The sequence below is a fragment of the Crocodylus porosus genome, unplaced genomic scaffold (genome assembly GCF_001723895.1).
Source record: "Crocodylus porosus isolate Cpor-Errol unplaced genomic scaffold, CroPor_comp1, whole genome shotgun sequence".
NCBI lineage: Eukaryota > Metazoa > Chordata > Crocodylia > Crocodylidae > Crocodylus > Crocodylus porosus.
Genome location: NW_017728943.1, coordinates 51,240,546 through 51,258,244, shown reverse-complemented (window position 1 = coordinate 51,258,244; position 17,699 = coordinate 51,240,546). Strand labels below are relative to the sequence as shown.

The window sequence follows — 17,699 nt, the reverse complement described above, 5'->3', positions numbered from 1 at the left end:
AACTAGATGCATCACTTCTGTCAGGAGAACTTGTCTCTTGCCTCCCACTTGACAGCTTGGATAAGCTGCAACAGCAATAATGTCTAAGCTAATAAGAATACAAAGGCTTTTTTTTTTTTTTTTTCCCCTTCTTTCTTTAACTGGACCTTTCCCTGGAACCAAACAAAAGAACTGGTGGACTCCCCCAGATTTATAATGTAACATGAGCCAGGATGCCAAGGAGAATGCTTTAACAGTATTTTAAATCGCTTGATAAAGCAGAAATCCTTTTTCTGATTCTAGAGCTAATGTGCACAGAGCTAGTCCAGCACACCTATGGTGCTCCCATGTACCACACGAATGCAACCTCTCCTACGTCCTGAAGAGCCTTCAGTAAGAACTATAAAAAACCCCACTACTGAAAGGCTTGCCAAAAAGGACCATGTCCTAACAAAATTCTAAAGCTCTGAAATGCACAGAAGACTAACCCAAGAGGCGGCAGTTCACAAATTGCTTCTGTTATTCCCTGCCCCACCCCGAGAGTAAAAGGCTCTCTCCTTCTGCAGTGTTACTGTCTATTCAGAAGGTGAAAAAGCTTGCAATACGTTGAGATTCTTCTTATACCTGACATCATGCATTGATCATGAATAAATAACTGGACTGATTTGAACTACTCTTGAGGATATGGCACCCATTCAGACAGTTATCAGATTATGCAGCATGCCATCTAAACCTGCTTTTAAGTAACTGCAATGATGATGATTGCTTTACTTAACATCAGTAATGTAGAAACCATATCTTAGGGGGATTTTCTAAGTGCCAAAATGCCAATCTTTAATTTTTAACATAGCTGCTAAAAGTGAGCTATCAAAATAAAAATAAGGGTCCATGAAAACCAATGGAAGTTAAAAAAAACCAAAGTTAACCCATAAGCAAAAATTGCAAGAATTACCTCATTTAAAGCATTTTGCATTTCTAAAATTTGACAGACTGCCCAATCCATTTTATATCAAAGAAAAGCTTTTGGTCCCACAGATTTCATTTGAATTAGAATACTTAACAGTGTACCTAGTGCTAATAGTACCGAAATGATGGTTCCTAACTGTAATCCTCTGGAAGATTATGTGCTCTTCCAGAAACCTGGCAGAAGGGAGAGACTCAAACACCTAAACATCAACTTACTGAGTCAGCTGAAATTTTTGGTACCCTGAATTTTGGAACTCGAAAGGAAGAAAAGGGTAAGAACTGATTTTAGTTGGCCTTATATGGCATGACAGGAACCACTGATATCCAGAACAAATAGACACTTGAGATATAGATTTTTAGAACAGAAACACCAGTTTTTCCTGTTACCTCAGAAAGAATAATAGGAGATGGAGCCTAGGAGTGGGAATCTGGACCGATTCATTTCAAGACAGTCTAACATACCTGGACACCCAGAAAGAAGCTAAAACCTAGTCTCCAAGGATAGATGTACATATCTCAAGGCTAGAAGGGACTAGTTGAAACAGATTTCCACAAAAACAAGATTTCACCTGGAGATTTTTTCACCTAGTCCAACACACGGTGGTTGGGAATCTTCTAAACAGCCATGAACTGGGCAACATGTACATGTGAAGTTTACTGAGGAGCTGACTAATTAGCTCTGCAGTAAACATCTCAGCATCTACACATGCACAGCAATTAGGGCGAAATAAACTCCACAGCACCCCATGTGTAGACAATGACACAGCTAGATGGAGCAGAAAGGTGCTATAGTGCAGGGGCTGCCTGCTGGCTAGGCCCACACCAAAACACCCTTGTGTCTCAGCCAGACCCTCTGCAGCATGCTGAGCTGGGTTGGAACAGCCCCAGGCTGGCGGATGACCCCCGAGGCCCTCTGCCTGTCAGAGCTGCTCTGGCCCAGCTCATTGTGCTGTGGCTCACATTCAAACAGCAGGCCCAGGAGCAGTGAGTTCCAGAATTTATTTATTTGCATTAATTGTACATGTAGATGTGCCCACTGATGCCAATCTTGAGTGAAACACCAAGAGAGAGAAAATTGGTTATATCACTTTGTAATCTGTTCAAATACTGATTATCCTCAAAAGCAGATCAACACAAAGCTAGCTCCAGGAGTTTCATGTACTAAGACAGAGAATTCTAGGGCATATCACTTGGTCTATTAAATAACCAAGAAGTGTCTAGACAGATTGAGAGACGGTGCAGCAGGTAAAATATGTGACTGAAATTCAGGTAGACATTTCAGTAGTCACAGAATAAGAAGGCACAGCAAACTAATGACTACTGAAACCCAAGATTCTTAGGATCAAGGTCTTCCTTCATTTTGTTGTCTGAGGCTTCCATTTTTACAGCAGAACTTGTTACCTGGAGAAGGAAGCCACTGCTGAATTTGCTTTAACTCATGGAAGTTAGTTTCTAACATGCAGGTTTTGTGAGAGCTTCTAAGGAAGACAACTGCCCAATCAGGGAAAGAAGTGCCCATTTCTACTTTAACAATTAAGAAACTAACTAGAAAGGTTCTCAAAATACCATTTTTTAAAAATAAACTCATATTGCAATTGGAGGGTCTCTGAATACTTGAGGAGATACTTTAAAGTTAAAAATGAAAGAGATTAAATATACCAACTAGTCCTGGAATGCACTTCTGCGCTTTTCAGATGAGGGAAGGAATGGTGGTATGATGAACCATGAGAAGTCTAGAACATCCAAATCCAAGTCTCTGTCTCTCAGAGAAGCACCAAGAGGGACACATGATAAAGAGGACAACACTGTCAGCCAGATCACAGGAAAAGAATATCCTACCTCATAACACAATCTCTCTGCATCACTATAATTTCCTTTATAAAGATGAATTTAAGAGCTGGCAGAACAGTGATAGGCCCTTAAGTGTTACACAAAGGCCCAGTTTGGGCTGCATCCATTATGGTCAGCAATGGATGAATTTTCTCCAGAGATGCAGTAAACATCTGCAAGTAAGCAAGTTCCATAAGAGGGCAAAAGATTTCTGTTGTAGTCACAGAAGGATATTACATGGCTAAGTTTATCTATTTTTTTCCCCTTAAGAACAAAAAACAGTTAAGGCAATGGTTAAAAAGCAGCAAAGCAAAAGATTATACTTTTAGATAAAAGATGTTTTTCAAGTTAAATACCTGCACCAATCATGGTGATTGGAGATTCAATATATATCCATTCATCAGTATATATACCAGAGTGAACAAAGATAAGTCCATCAAAATGAGCTTCTTGGACCCCACCTAGGGCATCCTCAATGGTGTCATAATACTAGAAGAAAACAGACACAAGCTTAGAGAATGATATCCATGACAAAGATGGCAAATATTCACGTGGAGCTACTTGGAAACATACCAACATATTCTCTCTTCCTTTGTATCTTGCAGGGTTACTGTAGAAGTGTTCAGCAAAGCCAGGCTTTACATGTGCTCCTTTGTACTGAAATAATGAAAATATTTCAGAAAAAAAAAATCCAAAACCCCCCCCCCAACAAATAACAATAAATATGCCTGTATGCACAGATAAATATTTCTAAATGTAAGCCGCTATAATGATACAGTTAGAACACTTTGATAGGCTTTATTACTAATAAATAATATTCCAATAGCAGAGGATACGCTATGCAGCAGGGCTGCCATTTCCTCCTAAACATGGATAAATGTTATGACTTTGTAACTAGGTTCAGTACTGAAGACCAAGAAAAAGGGTTAATGTTAAGCAAGTTACTGGTGTTAAATGCCAGCAAGCAATAACATTCATAAAATTGAAGGCACCCTGATCATATACAGCCTACAAACACAAATCAGAATTTTAACATCATGCTTATAACTTCAGGTTAAGGTTGTACGTATGTTATACAAAAAATATTAAATTAAAAATATTAAACCAAGCGACTGAGAGCCAACCACATCCTTAGGTAAATTGTTCTAGTGGTTAAATTATTCTCGTTGTAAAAAAAAAAAAAAAAAAAAAAAAAAAAAAAACTTTATTTCTAGTTTTAAATAATCTAGCTTCAGTTTCCAATCACTAGATGTCAAGTCCTTGTCTGCTGCAGTAGAGCATCCTTATATCAAAAATATCTCCCTGCTGCTGCGCACATTCCCAGGGGGGACACATGCCCCCCAGATTTATGCCAGGACAAGGGCAAGCCGTCTGCTGCAGGATCCCCGCCCAGCTGACTGCCCCACCTTGGGGCCTCCACAACCCAGCAGGCAAGACCCAGCACAGCAGAACAGAGCGGGACCAGGCAGGGAAGCTCAGTGCTGCTGCTGGGAGCTCTGTGCAGCCATGGAGAAACACCCCCTGTCCACCTGGCAACCATGAGGAGCATGACTCCATGCCACCATCCCCATTATTGCAAGGGGCACTGTGCCATGGCAAAACGGGGCTTGTGGCAGTGGCATCGAGCTTCCCCGCCCGGCCTGCATATTAGTATATTTAATAATCGTAAGTGTCGTCTTTGTTTTTCGTATTCCTTTTTTGCTGAGCATGTTGCAATGAGAAAGAGAGAGGAAAAAAAATTTTAAAAAAAGAGACAAATAAGAGAAAAAGGAGAGAAAGAAAGAGAGAAGGAGAGCAGAGAGAGAACCAGACACACACAGAGAACCACGTGCACAAACAGAACCAGAACACACCCAAAACAGACACATGCACACAAACATCCGGAACCAGACGTGTGTGCACACAGATGCACAGAACTAGACAAAAAGCAGACAAACACGGAGCTGGGCTCCTGGGCCACTGAACAAAGTCCGATCCAACAATGCCGATCCACCAGAGCCCCTGCATTTCCCCAGGAAGGCAGCCGCAGGCTGCAGTGCAGCTGGCCGAGGACCTGGCCCAGAGCCTGCCCATCAGCTCAACCACCCACCCTGCATAGTTAAGCCCATAGAAGGTGTGGTGCTCCTGGCAAGGGGCAGTGCCAGCCTCATCCTGGTGTGGGGCTGGGCTCAGAGTGGGTGGGAGTCAGGCGGGCCCAGCTGCAACCCCTGCTGCAAGCAGCCTGGGCTCCATGATTGGCAGCAGCTACCAGAGCCTAGGCCGGCTGCAGCTGGGAGCTGCAAACAGCTGCTCCGGGCTCCAACATCAGCTCCATACCAGCGGATGCATGTGCACCTCAGAGCGAACACTGGGGATAGGGCCCGAGGCATCGCAGCCCTCCTGCTGTCCACCTGAGGTGCATGTGCAGTCGCCGCTGGCATGGAGCTGATGCCGGGGCTGTGGAGCCTGTCCAGAGCCCAGGCTGGCTATAAAAAGCTGCATCGGGCTCAGGAGTCATCAGCTCTGTGCCAGCAGGGGGGCAGAGGCCAGGGTTGTGCTGCCTCAGACCCCTCCCCCACCATCTGCTCCAAGGCGCATGTGCACCTGCCAGCGTGGAGCTAATTGCAGATCCCAGAGTAGATGTCTGCAGCCTCCTGGCTGCAGCCAGGCCAGGCTCTGGGTAGCTGCTGCCAACCATCAAGCCCAGGCTGCTCCCAGCAAGGCTTGCAACTGCCCAGCTGCCTGCTGGGGGCAGCACAAGCTTCATGGCTGGCAGCTCCTCAGAGCCCAGGCTGGCAGTAGCATGCTGAGCAAAATAGCCTTGTGTGCCGTGCTTGGCATACATGCAGGGAGTTGCTGACCCCTGGACTAGAGGAATGGAAATAACACTTTATTTACAGGAACTTATATAAATAAGTATTTACAGTTCAGAAGTAACAGTCTTGCTACTGCCCTTGAAAAGGTTTTGAGGCTAGGCTTGTGATCTCCTGCAATAAGGAAGGAAGTTCCTACTGCCTCATCCAGACCCTCTCATAGGACACCACCCTTCCTGAACACTGCTTCCAGGAGGCCTTACGGTCATAGAATTGGCCATTGCTGTGGAAAATGTCTTCCCCCCCCACCCCAAATTCTTCCCCTTCCTCCTCCACCAAATTCAGCCTTCCAAAAGCAGGGTGCATGTTATTTGGAGCTATGTGGTATACAAGAAATATGCTGTTCTTCTTCTAACATATATATTTCTTGAATGTGACATGATTGTCACTATCCTTGAAAACAAACATCATTTAATCTTTAAAGAGTGTTGGCATTTAAAAAGGTGATATAGAGAAAAGGGGAGGAGTAGCATTTCTTTTTATCAAAATGTGGCCAGATCATGAAAACTTCTCTTACCATTTTTCCTAATTCTGTGGGTGCTTGTGACGTGGGGTAAAAATTATATTTAAATAAATATGTCTAGCCCTTTTCAGCTTTGCACCCACTTTTCACAAACACACACTAGCTCTCCTATACTTACAGTCTAGAAGTTCTATTACCTAACATGACTACTACTGCAAATTAAAATTTATACTTAATTATAAATTAATAGACCAACCCCGATATTGTATATTATTTTCTAACGCCTTTACACACATTTTAAAAGGTATGGTGTCCATTCATTGTTATGTTTTGATACTTTGGATTAAGATTTAAACCATTTTTCCATACAGGACAATCTACTGTTTAATTCCTATCAGGCTAAGAGGGGCAACACGCCTCCAAACCCTATACTGTTATTCCCTTTAAAGCCTGAAAGACAAGTAACGTGCAGATGGTCTTGTTGTCAAGGAAATCTACTTGCCAGGTCTGTTACTAAACTCTGGTACTTTACCTTTGCAAGTCATCTTTAAAACAACAACATGAAGGTTTTTTGTGATCTAAAAAGTATCACTCATACCAGTTGCTGAAAGCTTTCTTTCCAGGGGTTTGGGTGTTCATATTCTTCTGGATTAATCTGATAGAATTTGCCAGGTTCGGGATGCATCATTGGACGTGTATATTCAAATACTTCCATATACAGTCGTTTCCTGAAATACAAGACAAATTGATTGTGCTTAAAACGCTGCAAAGTTATAAACTGGGTGTATCAGAATTAAGTCAAACCTTGAATGTACCATTTCCAAAGTATTCACTGTCCAGTTAATTCTGCTCCCATGGAAGTCAAATGGTAAAAAACTCAAGATTTTACTGGGCACAGAGTTAGTCCAATATTTAACACTTTCAAAAAAAGTTCTCCTCAAAGCTTTGAAAACCAAAAATATCTTTATAAAAATGAATGAATAATTTCCTGAATTAAACTAAACTATTTATACTGATCATTATACCTAATTAAGACTGATGAGGCTGTTGTTTTTGTAATGTGAATTCTGTATATACTTAAGGGCTGAACTCAGCAGTGCTCTTAAAACACATTGGCCCCTGCCACATTTTCAAATGAAAGCTGGATAGAAACCAGCCATAGAGTTGTTACATGTTTTTAAGCACTAACTTTATAGTTGGTTGGCTTTTTCTTTTTTTTTTTAAATATAGCTGGATGATCATTTTTTATGGCAAGACAATTATTTTGCATATGGGGCCAGTCTAAATTTTTTGCATGATTAACTAGTTAATTGTAATATATGCAACATGTGGCATACATTAACTGATTAAGTTCATAAATGCTTTTCTGAATAGGGACAGAGCAAAGCCTTTTATTAAATGCCTTGCTCAAGCGTTTAATTCTGTAAGTGTTAAAACTGTTCAGGAAGTTGAAACTGAGCTCTTCTTAGAATTTTTTTTAAACACAAATATCGTACCTGTTAAAAAGCTGATAAATGCATTGTTGAGTCTGATAGAGTAAATTATACATCACATTACTAGATAAATCCAAATAAAATAGTCGGGTCTATCTCAACTGCTAGAATACAGGAGATTTTTCAAAAGTTAGATTGTGTTGATCCCTGTTATATAAGGATACTAAAATTCAGAGGTCATGTTTCCATCAGAAAATACATCTTCTATTGTTGTAAGTAACCACTAAGATTAAACACACATTGACATACCAGATTTTACGTTCAGATTTCATTCTAATTCTACATCATCTAAAAAGTCCCTCATACAACATTCTTATTCAGAATACTGATTTTCATTAAATAAAATACCGAAAAGGCTTCCAATAACCCTAGCAAAAGAAATAGACAGCATATCCTTTTAGAAATCCAAGCAAATAAAACTTACATTAAATTCCTAATTTAGTAACAGAGTAAATCTTCTTAGATATTTTAAAGTACTTGCTATTGTAAGTGAAGATGCACAAAAAACTTTTCAAAAAGAAAAAGGGGGTGGGGGACAGGAAATACTGAAAGAATGAATCACTGTACATTGAACAAGTATTATTACATTATATATTCAAAAATAAAGTTTCACTTTGTGTGTGCAACAGATGTTTATGCAATAAATAATGTTTATATTAAGCTATGCATAGCAAAAAAACAAACAATTGTTTTAGTTCAAGCTAATTATAACTTCTAACCAGCGTTTCAATTTTTTTATTATACTTGGCATTATGTTCAGCATATACAAGCTAATGAGGAATAGCTGTTCACTTACCACAAAATTGGATCATTAGCCAGCTCACTGAAGCGTTTACACACACAAGCTGCTCTACAAAGATCCTGCTCCAGCAAGTAGGAGAAGATCTTCAGAACCACTTCATCTGGCAATTTCTCCTGAAGATACTGTTCTGCGGGTGCTGCTATTAAAATATTAATGGACCTAAGATTACTGATGCATTTAACGTACCTAGTTTCTGACTGAAAGTGATCAATGACTTTCCATACTGTAGTTGTAAGAGTGGCTTTTGCACATTGATTAGTACTACAAATTTAGAGAGAGAATCTATTCAACACACAATAAAAAAGGTATTAAACCTTCTGCAGCCTGAATCTGCTAGTGTACTCAAAGAGCAAATTGAATCTAAATCCAGAGGCATAAATAAAAGGAAATAATTGTGAAATCATAGTTAAGGTTAAATTTAGATTTCCTTCAAGGTTTTCTTTCAAATCCACCTTTTAATTGGGGCAACCAATCTGCTTTAAAATTGGCATGCTTTAGGTAAAAAGTTGCCATATATGTCTCTCAATATGTACATGATAAAGTAAATCTTTCAATACTTTATTATTTATTTCCCGTTTCTCATTGATACTTAGTCCATGGCAATCTTGAAGTCCCAATCTCCTCAAAAAATTTCTTCAAGCACAAGACAAATTTTCTTAAAAGGATCATTCAATAGTAACTGTTATCATACTTCCTCTTTCACTCTATGCTGCCAATACCAGAAAACAGATATGTATAGCGCAGGAGATCCTTAACTAGCAATGGCCCCAACAATATGTCTTTATCCTCCCCCCCCCACCATCCTTTGGTGCTCTTGCTTTAATCTCTCTTTTAAAGTGAAAAATGTTGAATAATCTATGTTGATCACTTTAATCTCTCTTGATGCATTTAGTGTGCAAGATATGACATCAAGGTTGAGTAAAGACTGAAAGGTAGTGCAGTATTCAACTTGCACAGTTCTACTTTCTAACTCCATATACAATTTAACCTGAAAAATTGCTCTTCCATTTTTGTGGGGGGTTTTGTTTGGCTGTCTTAAACATACTGTCCCCAACAGACAGATTTCACAATGGGATACTTAGTCTATATATCCACTAAAGGCTTGACTAGGACAGCTCCCCAAGAAGAATGGAACGGAACAACAGCTTCCAAAACTAAAACATAGCTATGTAAGTTAACATAGTATTAATCTGCGGCATATGGTACAAGTTGAACCTTAAAAAAAAAAAAAAAATTAAGGGTCAAGAAATTTAGAATGGTTCTTACAAGAGAATATTTTTTAAAAGAATTTTAAATAGAAGCCAAACTATAGCCAGAAAAAAACCTGTCAATATAAAATTCAATCCTCCACAGCATGCTAGGCTATGAGATGGATAGTTCCAGAAGGAAAATTAAATAGTAAGACAGAACTTTTTTCTTTTCTGTCCCCATCATTGTCAGGCCATATTCAAAGTCTTCACAGTAGGGTATAAATATTTACAATTGAGAGCTTGGCATCATGTCTTATATCCTCCTGAGCAAAGAGATGCTAGTAGTCAAGTTACCTTCAATGGAAAGCAGCAGAGATGAACTGAGTATAAAGAATGCAAAGACGGTTTTATGAAGTTGTGTGTCACTTAGAATCTTGTTTTGATCTTGAACTGTGTGTTACTTAACTCTACACTGTTTAAGTGAGGTGGTTCTGAGGAACTGAGACACTGATCAACAATTCTTTGGCTTCTTTCAGTTTCACACTTGTCCAAAAGGTTATCATTGCACCCCATGCTCAGACTGTCATGTAGAAACTCTAATGTATGCTTTAACCTGCCAAACTGATGCTTCTTTTGTAACACCAGTGTATGAACTTTATTCATGTAATATGAAGATATTATCAATGGTGTTTCTTCCAAGTGACCACTTCTTCTGGTCAGTATCTTACACCAGTAGGTTTTTGGTGAGGTTTTTTATTTTTAAGTCAGCAATGGATTTTTGTCAGAGAACAGGTTCGGGGGGGGGGGGAATATATACGTTTTTTCATGGAGGGAGAGAAAGCTCTAGTTGTGTCTTAATCAGGTACAAGGCCCAAAGATCTGAGGGTCAGTGGAAAGATGACTAGGATCGCTGCGGACCATTCCGTTGATAACTCTCTCTCATCTTCAGCTTCAGCATATTAATGGGAATGACTGGATTAAAACGAGGTTCTGAGATTATGTTTGAGACAAGGCGATCACAAACTTCACTTCCAACTCTGTTTCTCTTGGAGGCTTCTAGTTTTCCTCCATTATGCCATGGCACAAAACAGGTTCTGGTCTTTCAGTCTGCCTTGCTCAGAGAGTTGAGTGGTATAGATTCCACTCCCACTCTTTGATCCTGACCTTTCCTATCCTTTAAATATGTAGAACCCCAGAAGATCAAATGTAATAGTCTCCTCAAGGTATAATCAAAATTACTTCCCTGAAGAGCACCAAACAAATCTGCCTTCTTTTAAGTCTATACATACCATGCTTTGAAAATCTTTTTAAAGGAAATGGGAATGCAGTCAGCCAGATTAGATTCATATATCCAAATAGTTTATATTCCATATTCTTCTTTGGATCATCTCTCAAGAGTCAAATATAAAACCAGATATCCTTACTGTAGAAAGCCTAGTTAAAAACCTGACACACTGATCTTCAAGCATCAGATTCAGGTATCTCCTCTTGACTAGATGATCTGTGAGGTGTAACTGCCTCAAACAGGTTTTAAAGACTTCAAAGTGTATTCCTGGGTACTCATGGATAGCAACACATCTCAAACATGCACCACCCACATGCTCCCACCAACCTAGAAGATGCTGATGCCATTCTAGGGATGCCCTCATTTCAGCTCTTAAGATGTGTTTGGAATGCTTAAGGAGCAGGGAATGCTGCCCGGAGTAGCTTCAACACCACATTTCCAGGTTTGGCAAGTATAAGGAGAAGAGGGTAGACAGTGTACTCAAAAACAAGGTTCTCTATCTAGAAGCACCAAACATGTGAAGTAGGCACCCTAAGAGAAGTGCTGAAGGCAATACAACACCCTGATTTACAGAAGGACTAGAAGTTCTGTACTGTTTGTTTCAGGAATAACCTTCTTTTCTGCTCCTGGAATGACATTCCTGGGAGAATGGTGTCATTATGAGAGGAGGAGAGTATTATCAGGGTGCCTGACAAAACAGTTTGAAGTATGAAGGAACTCTACCAATCTCCCCAAAGAAAGGGAAACTATTACTTATGTGAAACCTATAGACAAAAACGGGTAGTAAGTCTATTTCTGGTGGAAGAGGATTTGTATTGGTGTTTTGATTTACCACTGGTAGGTTCTGGCTGAGTAATATCTCACTAGAGAATAGGTAGTACACTGGAAAGAGACAAGCCATCAGACTCCATGGAACCTACTAGAGGAGACAGAAGTACTGTAGCTACCTTAAAATCTAATAAACAGATGAAGAAAATTCTACAGCCTTCTCAGCAGAAGTGCTGCTTGTATGTTGGTTGAGAGTATGAATTTCATCATCTTGGTTGCTGAAGGGAATCCCATTTTCCTCTGGAAGACAGGGAAAAAGTCTCTAGCATAGATGAGGTCAGACTTAGTTTGGACTTGGGCAAGTAGCTTAATTCTGGGTCAAAGAATGACTGTTCCAGTGGTCAGGACATGCACTAGGGAAGATAACATCAGGTTCCAGGTGCTGTTCCAATTAATATTTAAATAGTTTATTCAAAGTGAAACAGCTTCAGCAGGAGTACCTAAGGGAGAACCACATGAAAATACTGTCTACTCAAGTCACTGGGGCACTCTGAGATGACGACCACTGCTCTGAATCAAGCAAAGGGAATCTGAGCCTAAGCCTCCCATATGCCAAGTAACTGGGAGTTATGGGTAAAATGCGGAAGGGAGCTATTCACCCTCCTTCATCCTTTCTATTTTGTGAATGTAACTCTTAGCTTTTAATAAAACTGCCCATAATTTGGGGTAAAATAAAACCTTTTGGGAGAGGGGATCAAGAAGTTCATTTCAGGTTCAGCATGCTGGGGGGGAAGAGGGGAGGCATACAGCCGGGGAGCTCCATTCCCCCATCCTCTCTCCCTCCAGCTACTGCTGACAGCCAACAGCTGGGGGTGGGGAGGCAAGGGCTGGGGAGAGGCCACTCCAGGAGTCACCTGGGAAGCATGCAGGAGCGCCTCCAGACTGATGGCCTTGGCCAGCCAGTGCAGGCCACTTACACAATGCCACAGTCCCCACCACCCCCCAAAGTACAAACCATTTAGTTAGTGCCATATATTAGTGCCGGAGTACACAGGAATAAAGCATGATACTGAGAGAGTTTCTGCTTTGGGCTTTTTAAATGTCTGCACTTAGCCTAGATGATTAAAGAGATGGCATTAAGGAGGAGGGGGCAGATGACAAAAGGAGCAATAGATCAAGATGAGAAGTGTATAGCAGAAGAGGATTCCAGATCATGTATGTAAATATTCAGAACAGACTGAAATGCAGTCCTTCTGTAATTATTTAGAAGTCAGAAAGTCATCTGAAGGTCTCAAGACATGTACTACACATCTGTCATTTTGTAAACTGAATTATTTTATATGCATGGTTCACAAATACAGATTTTGACTTAAATACTAGTTCAATGCTTTATTTTGCATTTTCCTTATGATTGGGTTTTCCATTTTGCATTTTTTTTGGATTCTCTTACATGTTTAACTTTCTAATACAGAAAGGTAATTAGCACATTCACTTGTGTTAACACAAATGTTGTATTTTTCCATCAAGGCTCTCATATGTTCATAATTTTTTCCCTTATAAAATTAGAAGTAGTGTTGTCCAGACTGACAGCTACAGATTAGATTAAATGTACTTCAAATTGTCAAATACTGACACAAGGCACGATATTTTAGAGAGAGACAGATGTTGACATTTTGAAAACATGCATTCATTTTCCATAGCTGTGACAAAATTGAGACACATGTTAAAGTAGTAATTACTTTGTGTGGACTGACGTTATATATGAGTATGTCTACCTGTGCTGATTTAAAGCGCTTTAACCAGATATAAGGCACATTAAGGGTGTGCGTCTACACGTGCATGCCATTAATGCACCCTAATAATGGCAATTTTAAGCCATTCATGCCTAAATTTGATACCTGCAAAAGCAAGTATCAAATTTAGACTCAAATAGCTAAAGCATGCATTAACACATGCATAGATGCATTAAGGCACATTCACTCTGTGCACAGACTGACTTGGGACAAACTTTAGTCCCACATCAGTCTGCGCACACAGCGTTAATGCGTTTTAACACAGGCTTGCCTCTACACATGTATAAGTCTCCTTAATGTGCACCTAAACATACGTGTAGAGCCGTCCGCTATTTTATATTTTAATACTAAATGGAAACCGAACACTGTAACTGGTCTATGCTATGTTTTGTTGCATTTCCTTTTACTTAAAAATTCATGTAATGCATACTACCACAACTTGCACCACTTGTATATGTAATGTGGTGTGAAGGGAATGAGATGTCTTTAACTACTAGCCATACATTTGTAACGTGCATACTGTTTCCATTCAGACCATTCTTGGGATACCTCCCATTCATGCCCCCAGTCTTCCCAAAAAAAAAAATCACTGTACCTGCCATTCTGCATTTTATTCTTAAGTAACAGACGCACATACTATTAGAAACACACAAAAAATATTGAACATAGAAGTAGATGCAATCACAGTTTGGAATGACAGATTTGTAATTAGTATGTATATTTCCCCTGAGAACACTGCTATGGAAACTCCCCCTCTATTCCCACAATTTCTACAGTTGGTAATGGCAGAGGCAATTCTGTGCTGGAGAAGACTACATAATCCCAATAATTCCTTCAAAGTTGCTCAATACAGTGACAGCAGAGTTAACAAATGCGTAACTAGTAACAAGCCTGAGGATGATTTGTGACAGATAGTGTGTTAAGCAAAGCAAAGAAATCAAGAATAGAAAAAAGTACAACAAAGTAAACATACAATAGAACAGTATATAGAGCAAGGAAATGGCTAAGAGCAGTATAAGCAAGTCTGGTATAACAAAGAACATCTCAAAAGGGAAAAAGTCTGAAGAAAAGATGGAGAAAGACAGACACTCCCAGTCAAAAGCAAGGAGAGTTGATTCACAGTTCACAAAAGAAACTAGCCAGAATCACACTTGATGACATGGCAATTTTCTTGGCGACTTTAAGAGTAGGACTTGAGGTGCAAGGATTTTATTTTCTAAATAGCAGGAGAAAGATACTGGAGCAAGGAAGATGAAGTGCCATGGCATTGGAGATAAAATCCATCCTAAGGGAAAACTGAGAAGAACCAAATGCAGTGAGTTTCAAAAGAAAAAACAACAGCCTTTAGATTTGAGAAGGGGAGACAGATAAGCTATAATACGAAACAACCAAAGTCTGAAATAACTTGAAAGGAACACATGGTAATAGAAGAGGTGAAGAGAAAATGGTCAAGCTAAGACATCTCTCTTACACATAATACAGTAGCTCTCACCTTCTCAGACTCAAGACACCACTCAAAATGCCAGCTCTAAGCTGTCACTCAGGTGTCGTTGGGTTGTTGTGAGGTTTTTTGTTTGTTTGTTTTGGGTGGGAGAGGGGGTTGCATTTTTTTACTATGGGAGAATAATAGAGCAAAGAACACAGAAAGACCACAACAAGTCAAAATGTTTTTGATGCTATGGATTCCTATTTGAAAGTCTCTGGGTTTATCTTTTAAATCATATTTAGGTAGTTGCATACCTAACAGCACTAAATATTGTGCAGTACCCTTAGAAAGATCTCACAGGACCTTGGTTAAGAATCACTTACATGCAACATAAGAACAAAAAGGAAAAAGAAGTCAATGGGAGATAAATAATGAGAAAGTATAAGAGGTAGTAGTGCTGATTTCACAGAAGGAAAAAAAAGACAGACATGCTGATCTTGAGGAGACAAAAGGTCAGGATGACAGAAGATGCCAAAGGGAAAATAAGTGAATAGGAATGCAAAGGAGAGACAAGCTTTGGAGAAATGGGAGATTTCTGCAAAGGCACACCAGTCTAAGCAGTATATTCATGTTTCCGCGTTGCCCTGCATGGGACAAATTACCTGAACCTGCTTCTACTTGTAAATGAGCTAGCTCATTTATCGCTACCCAACACTGCTCTATGCCAATGTAGACAGACACACACACACAATATGGCATAAGGAACAGATCCATGTCTCATTTTCTCAAGCTTGTTGTAAAAGGAGAGGAAAGTCCTCGTGAAGCAAAAGAAATCTGTTTCATGAAGATCTATATACAATGATAAATCTAAAAAGGTAGGAGTTGTGCTCATGCTGAGATCTGAAAAAGGAAATATGAAAAAGGAAAAGAATAATAATAAAAAGTTAAAGAATTCACTGATCAGCAAACAGGAGAAAGAGGTCACTTGGCATTTTCAATTTTTCTCCTACCTCTGTCTAATTTTCATTTTTAGGCAACAGGTATAAAATGCCTGACCATGTCCCATATGAGCAAAAACACTTACCTTCAGCTGAAGGTAAGAAAAAGTGGAAAAAGACACATTTGGAAAACCCCATCAGGTGTCAGGATCTTCTAATGCAGCCATATCTAGAAATCAGTGCTTTATATTTTACTTGAAAAGCTAAATCATACCTAAGCTTTTGAATTTAAGTCCAACGATCAAGAACTTGTTTTCTTCCTAAGTTATTTCACGTTTAAATCAATAGAAAGAATTTCCTTTGGAATGCTGCAGTCGAAACATTTTTGTCCAACCATTCCCCTTACCAAAAAAATATTACCTGATAAATCCTGGGATTTTCCAGATACTCTAGCACGTTTAGCTCGATGACCAAAGTTCTCAGTTGCTGACGTGGAGGCACCCTTTAACCATATAAAAAAGAACTGGTTAAGGCATTAAGCCTCTAGTAAAAAGTGTCAGTTAAACACTTAATTCCAGAAATAGAATACATTTAAAACTTTAAAAATAATTACCTCCATGCTGCTCTTTGTAGGGCAAGCTGTTCTTTTAGGTAAAAGAGTTTTTCTGCGAAGTTGGTATGGACTATTTTGTGCACCAGGACCTGATTCTTCTGCAACCATATCTGCAGGTACATCATCATCTGTTAAAAGACAAAAAGGAACCCCAGCAATTAGGATTATACAGCTTTCACCGATTCCTAAGGGAAAATCTGCAAACAGCTTTGACTTGGTACTTTTCTGGGACAAAAGTATTTATCACACTTCAGCAGCTTGCTTACCCAAGAGGCACACAGACCCATAAAAGCTGTACTAATGCAGGTGCTAGACGTACATAACAGCAATTTTTTAATGTATGCACTGTGTATTCTACATTTTCACCTATTTTTTTTTTTTATACATGTATTGTCCTCTCAGTATGTATACAACACCAACGGCAGAAATGTCAAACATTATTCCATATGCTAGGGTTTAAGTTTTTACATATGATATGATTCAGTGTAGATTCCACCATATGATCCTATCTGACCTTTTACTTGTTTACAACAGCATCCTTAGAACGGAAGACTTGCAAATTCAAACATGCTATCAAGAACCCCTTCAATTTAGCATGTTATTTAGTGTAAAATCTGAGGCAGGATCTCCTATTCAGAGTATGTCCTAACGTACCAATTCTTGGGGGGAGGGGACAAAGAAAGGGGATGGCTATAGCCTAAAGAAGATGGGAAAACAGCTGCTTGCTTTGTTTAGCTAAAAATGAACAGAAACTAACAACATACTCTCAAAATTTGTTCTTTTTTTCCTTTCAACTTTTTTTAGGGCAAGGATATAGATATTTGTAAGGATTTGATTTATTGTTGTACAATTTGATGTAAGCATTTTATGAAAATGGAATGGAACAAACTTAATGAAAGGAGAAAGGAATAATCAGTTGTTTGACTACTTCAGTAATTAAACCATTTATCACCACATGTTCTACCACGCAGGTACAAAAAAAATTCTAAGTATAAACACAGCTGGAAGACTCAATCAAACTCAATATTTCTTTCCTAAGTAATAAGGAGACCTGCATCTTTCATTTAAGCATTCCAAAAACAAAATAAGAAAGGCACACATGTATTCACTAACTCTGAAGAACAATTTTTGGAATCATCTCAAGATTAACTGCTTTTTCATTGCAAAATCATTTTAGACTTGAGGAAGTAAACCAAAAAAAGTGAGCCACATCAGCCAAAAGAAAACATTATATTAAAATATCCAGGACATTGCTTAAATGACAGAAGAGATCAAGGTTGTGCTGGGAGAGAAAAGTTGAG

At 39.2% G+C, this 17,699-nt stretch overlaps 1 protein-coding gene across 2 annotated transcripts in view; it reads right to left on the bottom strand.

Annotated features, from left to right (window-relative positions):
- Positions 1-16,544, bottom strand: part of FBXO11 (F-box protein 11) — a 48,781-nt gene extending 32,237 nt beyond the window's left edge. Inside the window, exons 1-6 of one of the 2 annotated variants that reach the window (XM_019549346.1) lie at positions 16,399-16,544; positions 16,206-16,287; positions 8,380-8,524; positions 6,689-6,818; positions 3,349-3,432; positions 3,132-3,264 (exon numbers count right to left, since the gene is read on the bottom strand). In XM_019549346.1, coding sequence (XP_019404891.1) covers positions 3,132-3,264; positions 3,349-3,432; positions 6,689-6,818; positions 8,380-8,524; positions 16,206-16,287; positions 16,399-16,506 — 682 coding nt within the window. In that variant the 5' untranslated portion in view covers positions 16,507-16,544. The remainder of the gene's footprint in view (positions 1-3,131; positions 3,265-3,348; positions 3,433-6,688; positions 6,819-8,379; positions 8,525-16,205; positions 16,288-16,398) is intronic. The other variant, XM_019549347.1, reaches the window with a different exon arrangement.
- Between the last annotated feature and the right edge of the window lie 1,155 nt (positions 16,545-17,699).